The 11,083-nt window shown below is 43.3% G+C and overlaps 1 protein-coding gene across 2 annotated transcripts; it reads right to left on the bottom strand.

Annotated features, from left to right (window-relative positions):
• Positions 1-613: 613 nt before the first annotated feature.
• Positions 614-8,236, bottom strand: LOC103721526 (plasma membrane ATPase). 2 transcript variants are annotated; one of them, XM_088707786.1, is made up of 17 exons: positions 6,614-6,685; positions 6,380-6,498; positions 6,049-6,168; positions 5,719-5,955; positions 4,867-5,628; positions 4,588-4,710; positions 4,378-4,482; positions 4,148-4,292; positions 3,893-4,057; positions 3,559-3,797; positions 3,435-3,467; positions 3,192-3,273; positions 2,932-3,092; positions 2,636-2,809; positions 1,982-2,164; positions 1,672-1,853; positions 614-1,068 (listed from the first exon to the last, which is right to left on the bottom strand). In XM_088707786.1, exons 4-17 carry the CDS (start codon positions 5,923-5,925, stop codon positions 972-974), a joined length of 2,658 nt encoding a protein of 885 aa, XP_088563912.1. In that variant the 5' UTR covers positions 5,926-5,955; positions 6,049-6,168; positions 6,380-6,498; positions 6,614-6,685; the 3' UTR covers positions 614-971. The 2 variants fall into 2 exon arrangements, with proteins under 2 accessions (XP_088563912.1, XP_008810004.2); XM_008811782.5 differs by lacking the exons at positions 6,380-6,498; positions 6,614-6,685 and adding an exon at positions 7,714-8,236.
• Positions 8,237-11,083: the final 2,847 nt, after the last annotated feature.

Raw genomic sequence — 11,083 nt, 5'->3', positions numbered from 1 at the left:
CGGCGATTGGGAGAAATCGACGATCACGTCGGCCATCTCCTACCCGGCGAGGAGGACTTTCTTGAAGCTCACCGGTTTGGGGAGGTAGAGGGAATCGGAGACGACATGGACGAATCGGAGGCCGTTGGTGAAGAAGAAGCGGGCGTTGATGAGCCGGAAGCGGTACTGGCGAGGAAAGGCCAGGCCACGCCTGCGACGACGATGGCGACACGCCGCGCTCCGGGCGAAGACGACTTCCCGGAATTCTTTAGTTTCATCTAATCATGATTAATCTTACGGCAGGCAGTTTATATTAGCTGATGTGTCTAATTTTCATTGGCCTAGCTTATAGCTGGCGTGGTAGACTAAGTCTACCGAATAATTCCTCCATGCGGAGGCATTTATAGAGGGTTCGGCCGATTGGTGTAATGTTTCAAAGAGCCGATGCCATGTATCATGTGACTCGGAAGCAGGAGTTAATCACGAGAAATTATATCTTATGTTGTGTGCACCAAATGGCGATGCATGGTAGCTCGATGATCAGAAAACAAGTAGCTGTGATTGGCTGCATGCACGGTAACGTGGTGCATAAAGTGCAGATGAGGACCAAAACGCAGGGAGCATGCTCCCATCATCCACAAAGTAGCAATACCGCTTCAACAAATTTCCTCACCAAGTTTACAGAACTAAGATTTGGAGTATAACCCAAACCACTGCCCCTCCCCCCACAGACAAAAAAAAAAGAAAAAAGGAGATGGAACCTCTATCAAATGGGAGAGAGGAATGATATGTTTGCGTTATTTTCATCTTACATCCGCACTGCTCATGGTGAGAAGACGAGGAAAATGAATATAAGTAGGTTGCTGAGACAGGGTCGGAGAATTACATTGCACTCTCTACATTGCATACAGACATAATTTCTACTTCTTTCTTCTAATCTTAAGCGCCCTCTGCTTCCCTTTAATGTCCATCACTTCGTCCAGGTCTCTTTCCTAGACTGTGTAACTCTGCTGGATAGTGCTGATGTCGAGCCCCTTCAGCTTGACCACCGATTCCACATGACCCTTCAGAGTGTTCAGCTCTCTTAGCCTGCAAATGAATACAGAAATGGCAGATGTTACTGATCTTATTTAAGAGATGCCAGACTCTCATTTGTCACTTTGTACTGCTTCAACTGTTGTTGATCAGTGCCCAAAAAAATAGAGATTATATAGCAGGCATTGGGATGAAAAACCAAATGAATCGAAGTAATTAGAGTTGCAATGTGGTGTAGGAGAATGTTGCAACAGATGTTTGAAATTAGGAAAAAGTAGAGTGAGGAACAAAAGGTAGAGGAACTCAAGGAGTTTAAAGTCAGTTGAAGGCAACATGGTAGAAACGCAAAAGCAATGGTGAGTGCATGCATAACAATTTTTAGGAAGATTTAGGAATTAAGAAGAGGAGAAGACCTACGGTATAACATGGTGAATCATGCAAAAGGAGATCAAAAGCTTTGCAATAACTCCAAAGGTAGCCCTTATAGGAACAATCGACAAAAGCAATGGTGAATGCTGTAACTATCATAAAAGAAAAATATTGGCAAAAGCCCCTGAATATTTGACTAGTTGGTGCATAAAACCTCCAGCAAAAGTTCTGAAAAGCACAATGACCTGAAGAGTTACAACAAGTACTTGGAATTTTAGAACCCCTTACCTTGCAATCTCCGCTCGCCGTTTGGCCTGCTCGGCAATTTCTGAAAGCTCACGGTAGCTGCTCTTTTCATTGAAAAGAGTGCTAGTTTCTGGAGGTTGGAGGCCATGAAGTGTTCTCTGTGCCGTAGCCCATTGAGCTTCCCTCTCCTCTCTTCCGTAATCCTTCTTGGTGGTGAAGGCAGTCTGTAGTCAGAAAAGCGAATGGATGCAAACAATCAGCAGCAAGCAACCAGAGGAATAGAGGGCCATTGATCAGGGGATAAGCAATATATATAATGATTAGGTAAAAGGACATGAAATAGGTGCCATACCTTCCTCTCTAGGAGGTTGTCCCAAGCCTTTCCACTTAGAATGTAGCGAGTGGCAAATTTGAACCAGTCAAGTGGGAGAAAGAAAACAATACTGTAGAGCCAGATCACTCCAGCCCAGCCCCACCCAATACCTTTAATTCGTGCAAAACCCCAGTTGGCATAAACAGCTATGAGAGTTGCAACCTGCCAATAGGAAATCTTAGTTCGGTCGTGGCAGTAACAACAGCTGTTTGTAGACACTATGCGAATAGAACTAGAGAACTAGAATTAGCAATGCATCATCAGGACAGACAAGGTCCCAAATGTGATGTGGAATATGCATAATTGAGGCTGGCAGATAGTGGAATTCAGCTTTGCTCGTAGAAAATAGCAGAGTCAAGCTGTGGAAAGTGAAGGAAATCAGCATTGCAGCCATGCATAAAGAGCAAGAATGAGGTTCTATCCCACAGTCTCACTGGTTTCCAGGTCCACTTCCAACGAGTCAAGGATTTTGATGGGCTAGTACATTTAAACATATCTCGTATGTTAAACCTTTCTGATTGCTTGCAAGTAAATACATGTTTGTTGATGTGATTATGATAGGCATACACCACTATTTGCTAATACTGATGTATTATGGAAAAAAGACTAAAAGATATACAAGGGGGAACTTACAAGTTGAGCAATCAAAAAAGCACTGACTAGAAGAAGTCCGGGGCGTTCGACGAAGCACCAACTGCGAGACCGGGTGACGAATATGAGGGCCTGACTCACAATACTGACCTGCAGGTATAGTGCAGCCATCATTTCGTGTTCGCTGTGCCTCAACGATCTAACCTTGAAATTATCCTGCAACATGGCATCATAATTGAACAAATCAATTTTAGCTAGTAGATAATGCGGCAGCATCAGTAACCATGCTCATCCAATAGCAGTTCCAGACATAGGAGAAGAGCATTTAAAATGCTCACCGAGAAGAAGTCAGTCTCTTTCATAGCCCAGAAGAAGACGACAGTCATTATTGCCAAATAAGTACCCAGCACAACACCAGTAGCGAAAATCTCTTTCAACTTCCAGCTATCCGGCATCGGAGATGGCTTCACTCGATCTTTCGAGATTGTCATTATTGTACCTGCATTCAAATTACCACATAAGAGGGCAGTCTCTGTCAGTTTTGAAGTTGAAGGAGCATACATATGGTATGAATCAAATTATTTAGTAAGGGAATCACCGTCATTAAGGATCGCAATGATCAAAACCATGAAAGGCGAGAAGTCGAACTTCCATATCAGAGCAATAAGCAAAAACCCAAGCTACAAAATTTTGGAAGAAGTGAGAGCAGGTCATATAAGTAGTCGCAGTTCGGTCGGAAAAATAGTTATCGACGTTCTAAGTGGAAAAAATCTGGCGATCTAACCATCAAACCAGAAAGAGATTAGTATTTGGCAGAGTCTGATCTCTATTTGGTACTTACCACAATTCGGATGGTGATGGAAACTGCATAGATCTGCAAATGACAGACAAGAAAAGAGATATTAGCCACAAAATGATGCAAACAAGGAAGACATGGAAGATGAACGTTGATGGATAGAGCTTACAGTGTAGTTCTTCATTCTCTGGAAGATGGCTCTGCTGGTAAGGACAGCGCTGATGATAACACTGAGCCCAGGTTGAGTGAGGACAATATCGGAAGCACTTCTCGCGGCATCGGTGGCATCGGCAACAGCAATTCCTATATCAGCCTTCTTCAATGCTGGTGCATCGTTCACACCATCCCCTGTCATTCCGCATATGTGCTTCTTCTCCTGCAGCCTCTTCACGATTTCGTATTTATGCTCTGTTTCAGAGAGAAAAGAGAATTCCCCACTGTTACCACGATCGAAAATATTAGAGTTCGGATTTCTCAGCAGGGAATATGCACATGAAGCGCACCAGGAAAAACTCCAGCAAACCCGTCAGCTTTCTCGATCAATTCATCTACCGGAAGTCCAGCAATTGAATCATCTTTGTGTTGACCGAGCAACGAAGAGGAAGGGTACATGTTTGTTCCCATTCCAAGCCTTCGACCGGTCTCCTTAGCAATCGCAAGCTGATCCCCTGAAGGAAGAAAATTGTATTAAGAACAGAAAACAAACTAAAGCTATTATAAATTGGCAACTAAGTGATGGAAGGGACGAGCCTGATCACCTGTAATCATCTTCACATTCACACCAAGGTTGAGAGCCCTGCGAATGGTTTCCGCGCTATCATGCCTTGGGGGGTCAAAGAGAGGCAACAGGCCAACAAATTGCCATGGTCCCCCGGCACTCTCCTTGGTTCTCTCAGGAACCTCCTGCAGAGGAGTTAAGACCAATAATATAAGGAATAAGGAATTCATTATGCTATCAAGAGAAGTAATAATGACTCCGATCATGAACCTGTCTTGCAACAGCCAGCGACCGAAGCCCGCGTTCAGCAAATTTGTCGATCACATTGTGAACCTTTTTCCTGACATCCTCTCTGCAGTTGCAAAGGCTCATAATCTGTTTCCATGGACCAATTAGAATCATTAAGCCGTAAATGATATGTACATGGGAGTTACATAATGTGAAAATTCAAAGGATGAAGAACTCCAGGAAGCATCGTACCTGTTCGGGAGCACCTTTACTCACACGATGCCAGTTGCCATCAGCATCGATGTAAGTTAGAGCAGTTCTCTTGTCGACTGGGTTGAAGGGGAGGAAATGCACTTCCCTAATGCCAGCCCTTGCCTGAGTATCATATATCGATTAACTTCATTAAACATTAAAGAGAAAAAACAATGAACTTTCGCATATTGCTATAAATTCAAGAACTCATTCTTATTATTGGTGAAGGAGGATGATAGATGGAACACATAAACAATGGAGATATCAATCGAGCTATACCTCTTTGGGGTCAGCAAGCATCCCAACCATGGCAGCATCGATAGCATCCTGGTTCTCAGTCCTGGATGCTCTGGCTGCCAATAGGACGACATGGTCTCTATCGACACCTTTCGTAAAAATCTCGATCAGGTTTTTGTCGACACTGAGCTTGTTCAGGGTCAGCGTCCCTGTTTTGTCGCTGCAGAGGACATCCATGCCGGCCATCTCCTCGATAGCAGTCATCCTCTTGGTGATGGCACCTTGCTGAGAGAGCCTGTGAGACCCGATGGCCATGGTCACGGACAGCACGGTCGGCATGGCGATCGGTATTCCTCCGATCAAAAGGACCAACAGGTTGTCGATCCCATCCCTGTACTTGCGGTCCTGGATGGGGAACATGACTATGATCTCGACGACGATCCCGACCGCGATGGAGCAGATACAGAAGTTACCGATGGCCGTCAAGACCTTCTGGAAGTGTCCGACTTGGTTCGTGCTGTCCACTAAATGGGCCGCCTTTCCGAAGAACGTGTGAACTCCGGTGGCGATCACGACAGCCTCGATCTCACCTTGCTTGCAGGTCGAACCGGAGAATATCTCGTCTCCCGGATTCTTGGTCACAGGTAAGGACTCGCCGGTCAGCGCGGATTGATCCACCTTGAGAGGATCTCCGTCGAGCAGACGTGCATCGGCCGGGATGATGTCTCCCAATTTGATACTGATGATGTCTCCAGGAACCAGAATGGCAGCCTCCTCCTCAGTCCACCGCCCATCTCTGAGCACCTACAGGCATCGAACAGACAATTCATTCGCCGTCTAAAGAAAAGATATGATTTTTTTTTTTTCATAACAAAGCTTAGAGCTTCTTCTCACCTTTGTTTTTGGAGCGAGGCTAGCCATGAGGGCGGCCGCCGCATTGCCGGCGTTGTTCTCTTCAATGAAAGAGATGGTGGAGTTGATGAATAGCAGAGCAACGATTCCCACAAAGTCTTCCCAGTCCGGGGGTCTCCCGTCACCGTTGGCCAAGGCAATAGCCATGATAGCAGCCATCTCCATGACCCAAGAGAGGGGGTTCCACATAAATCCCAAGAACTTGAGAAGTTTGCTTTCCTGTTACAAAATCATCATTCTAGCTTTCAGAAAACCGCAAAAAAAAGGTTAAAAATCAATTTTTGGGGGCAAAAAAAGGGGAAAAAGAAAGACCTTCTTCTCTTCTAGCTTGTTGGGGCCGAAGATTTGGAGCCGGTTGGCTCCCTCCTCCGACGAGAGACCCTCCCGGGTGCATTTCAGCTGTTCGAACACTTCCTCTATTGGAACCCGTTCCTGCGAAACAAACCCAGCGCCCAAACAAAGTCAGCAGCCGCGACCTTCGCTCTCCTACCACCGCTCCACTAAAGAATAAAATTATCCGACAAATCCACACAAAATCCAATCAAAAGTGCAAAACTTTTCCACAGACGTAAACTCGGCCGAGATCGGCCAAAAAGTCGATGGATTTCGGGACGTCTCCCCAAAAAGCGAAAAAGTCGGGAACCTGCCCATAGCCGTCTCTTGCGCTGGTAAAGAAGTCAACCCAAGCAGACCTCTAGTTCCCAATTCAAGCTCATTAATGAGCGATCCAAGTGAGTCTACGCACCCATCACTCCCCGTCTTCTAACCTTGTGACTTGTGAGAATGGCGGAAAAGCAAAAAGGAAATCAAATTACACCGTTCTATCCTAGAATCCAACCACTTGAAGAATAATCTTTACAGAATTGATGCAACTCACAGCGTGGATAGACTTGGCCCGCTTATATATAAATTGAAGGTTTGTTTGGCATGGAGATACTTTTCTCAGTGGATGGCAATACTTACGTCGGAATCATTAAATTTTATACAAACAACAAAAATCGTGTCTTGCAAGTCAATGAACGGACGGACCCATTCCCATGCGCACAAACAATAAAAAAGGATAAGTCGCTAACCTAACCCACCCATAACGTAAGTCATCACATCGACCCATAAATCACTGTCGTCCGATTAGATCAGTTCTATACCACTTGCTAACTCTCCAGGCACAGCAGCCGTCCGATGAGCATCGAAAGGTTCGCGTTTATGGGTACCACGGAAGATTTTTATTTTTATTTTTATTTTTATTTCGGAAGTTAAAAAAAAGATGAAGTACCACGGAAGAACAAAAAAAAACTAGGCAGGTTTCGAGGAAACAAAACGTTCAACCAAGATCACCGTACGCGTAGACTTTGAGAGCCGTGTAAATGATAGATAATAGAAGAACTCCCCGGTCACGACTCTCGAAGGAGCAAATCAGCTAACTTCCGAAATAGCCATGGCCTTTAACAGATTTAGTACAGATAATTCTAAATATTGAATTTGTTTATTTATTATTTAATAATTCAAGATAGCCCGAGAACCGAGAAATATATAGAAAAAATTTAGTTCTATTTTATCGTATACCACGAAAATACATATATGTTTAGGAAAAAAAATATTTCTGTTTTATCGTACTGCATGGAGAGAAAGACTGCCTAAAAAAGACTAATCCGCTGTTTCGCCTTTATTCTGAAGGGGAAAAAAAAAAGTCTTTTCTTGAGCGTAGCCATGTTTTACAGTAGATCTAGAAGAGATTACACTCTGTTCCACAACATTAAAAAACCAATAATTCCTTCAACTAATCTCCATGCCATCGTCCACATAAAAAAAATAATGGGAAAAAATAGACATCGGCATGAAAAGTCAACGAAGGAGGATAAAATTTCACTGAAAGAAAAGCCAATTTCAACTAAAATTAGACTGAAAAAAAAGTACAGGAATTAAGGACAAGACAAGAAATGAGAAGATACGAGATTAGCAGTAGGAGTAGCTGCTCACCAGATCAACGGTCTCGTTCTTGATCTCATCCAGACTGATCGGCTTGTCCCCTCCCATCTCCTCCCCTTCCTCCTCAGCTCACAACCCCCCTCAACAAGAAAAAAAAAAAAAACACACAAACGGCTAAAAGAATGGAATTCCAGAAGAGAAAAAAAGAGCCTACAACCCCAAGCCGTGGCAAGAGAGGAGACCAGAGGAAGCCTGCATTACCCCCCTTTTTCTTCCTCACTCTATCCGAAACAAAGAAGCAAACAGAAGGGAAGAAAGAGAAGGATAGAGAACGGCTCACGGTAGCCCTTGTTGTACCATCGGCACCTTGCTTTATACCCCCAGAGCTGCACCCTTCCGTCCAAATTGGCGGGCCCCACATGGGACGCCCCCGCCCGCCCACGCGCGGATGGACGCCCCTCCCCTCGGACCCCTCCCCTCGGCTGGCCTTCGTTTACCGGCTGACGTGCCGGTCCCACCGTCTCGCCCCGCCTTGAGAGGCGCACCCTCTGATTCCATCCCGTTGGGCGCCTCCGCGAGCCGGTGAACAAGGTCGGCGAATTTTGACTTCAAAACCCTGGGTCCCACTATCTCCACCCCCCTGGTCGTTGCCTCGGTGGCTGAGATGACAATAATGCAGCGGTCCGGTCTGCCGCGGACCGGTAGGTTTCTGACCCGGACCAATGGCGGTTTATTTACCTTTCTTCCCGGTTCAGGCTGCTGAAACATTTTTTTTATTTTTTTAATATTTGTTTATATAAATAATTCTTTATTTACATATTTGTCCACACCATCTAATATCATTAAAATAATTAAAATATTTTTAATGAGTGGATGCACAAAAAAAATATATATAAGACAAAAAAAATGTAATTTTAAGATTTTATTTTATTTTTAATTAAAATAAATATAATTTTTATTAAAAGAATTATTATATTAAAAATATTTAGGTAAAAATTGTGTTTTATGGAGATACAGTAATAAACAAAAAAAAAAATATTTCTTCCGGTTTTTATCTATTCGTAGGATTATAAGAGCCTGACCATTGGATCGATGCTTCATGATCAAAGACACGGGGAAAGCAGGCACGTCGTGAGAAATATCGGAAAAGAATTATAGACGGGGATGCTTTCTTATTAAATTCTGGTAGGCTGGAATTGGGGGAATCAGCATTAATTATAATAGGCGGTGGCATCGAAGCGCGGGCATTAGTGTGGGCCCAACTGGTACTGTTGGAGGCTTACAATGGGAGGCCAAAATTGACCTTCCAATTTAATAACAGTTTCAGACCGAGTGGTTCCTTCCAGGATGGTTCAGGTTCGACTTGACCCGGCTGGTGCAGGAGAGGTGTTTCTCGCGACGAGGGGGGGATTGGAGAGTTCATTAAAAAAACTGGTAAAGATCGCTGTCTTAAAATATATGGTTCTAGCCTTGTTATGTGATAGGGGCTAAATGGATACCAAGCAAGGCTCTAATAATTAGCCAGGTAATTTGTTCTGAAGAAAAACAATGAGCATGGTTTCTAAGGTTTTTACAAGAACAAATTTATCTCTTCAACTATATTTGGTTTGAAAGTTCCATTGCAACGTGCCATGTGTTAGTTGGTGCTTTTTAGTACAACGTTGCAGCAAATCCTATTCTGCAATGCCAAGTACAGCTGATTTTCTTGTAGCATTACTCTGTCGAGAGTCGAGACAATGACACATTGGCACCTAGCTTTTATCAGGGAATTGGACTAATTCAACTCCCATACGCAATATCTTAACAAGATAAATCCCCGTAAGTTCACATTTGTCAGTTACAGCCATTTATTTCTATAAGCTCCATTCATCAAGTACTTATCCAAATGCATTGCCATAAAAATGAACAGTAGTAATTATGTGCATGCACGGTCACATGGTGCAGACGATAGAGGATATAATTTCTTCAAGTTCATCGTGCATAATTTTTTTTCCTTCTATTTCAATATTTAAGACTATACCATATAGTATGAAACAAACAATATTTCAAATTTTTAGTTGAACCCGGACATAGTCCATCATCCAAATTTCCCTTATTTTAAAGTTTTCTTTACCCATTCTAGCCATTTAAAATATAAATAACTAGCAAGATATCAAGATTTACTCTTAACAAGAGAGCCAACATGTTTTTATTTATTTTTGTCATTGCATAGGCTTAAATGAGTGAAATTGGTTATGTTCGCGACCGACCTATCTGGTCCAATTATATTGCATTCATTTTTATCCGGGTCATCAAGATCGAAATTTAAATGCCCAACATACTCATTGGTTAAATCTATGCCATATGGATTTTTGGGTTTCGCCTCTATCTAAGCATTTGGCTCTATTTATTCCATTTTCTTTTAGGAAACGCGCCCCATGATTAGGGGTGGCAAAATATGACCCGACCCGCCAATCCGACCCGTATTCGACCCGCCATAAACAGGTTTGGGTTTGGCCTAAACAGGTTCGGATTGTAAACAGATCGACCCGTTTAACCTGTTTATTAATTGGGTCGGATACGGATTTTAGATGTCTGACCCGTTTAACTGTTGGGCAGGTTAAACATGTCGAAACAGGTTAAACGGGTTGAACAGGTCTAAACAGGTTAAACGGGTCTAAACAGGTCTAAACAGGCCGGGTTGGGCAGGTTAAACAGATTGGGTTGGGCAGGTTAAACGGGTCTAACCAGGTTAAACGGGTCAGGTTGGGCAAACAGGTTAAACAGGTCAGGTAAACAGGTTACCTATTTATTAAACAGATGAAATGGGTCGGGTCGGGTTACCTGTTTAATAAACAGGTCGGGTTCAGATTTATGATTTTCTGACCCGACCTGCATGTGACCCGACCCATTTATGATCTGATCCGATCCGATTGCCATCTCTACACATGATGGTTCTAGTTTTTTCGACAAATAATATCATGCATCGCATACGCTAATATGGCTGTGCACCATGTGAATCCGATTATCTCGTTCCTATGAGCCAATCATCGGGACAAGCACGTGATAAATATAGCCTATTAGAAATAAGACCATCTGATTAGGATGATGCATAGCTTTTTGAGTGCGTTCACCACGTACTCCAGCCCTATCCAACCATAGAAATTTGTCTGCCATTGCCAAAGTTAAGAATATTTTTTCATGCGCCTTGGCTGGCACTTGCGTGCTTTCCATTCTTTTTTTCTTCTCTTGTTACTTTGTAGTTCTATTTTTCTCCCTCACTAGAGGCCAAGTGATTTGGCAGAATCCTAGCTTTATATAACCGAATCGGATCTGGTTCAAATTTATCAGCCCGAGAGATTTGGTGCAGGGGACGGAAGACCAGCTTCGTGGCAAGATGATCAGAGCTGGAAAATTTTCTTCAAACTGTGTAGAAACTTCT

The sequence above is a fragment of the Phoenix dactylifera genome, chromosome 11, assembly GCF_051530095.1.
Source record: "Phoenix dactylifera cultivar Ajwa chromosome 11, Ajwa_hap1_PhDact_Kaust_v1.1, whole genome shotgun sequence".
NCBI classification, from domain to species: Eukaryota; Viridiplantae; Streptophyta; class Magnoliopsida; order Arecales; family Arecaceae; genus Phoenix; species Phoenix dactylifera.
This window is presented reverse-complemented; position numbering and strand designations above follow the sequence as displayed.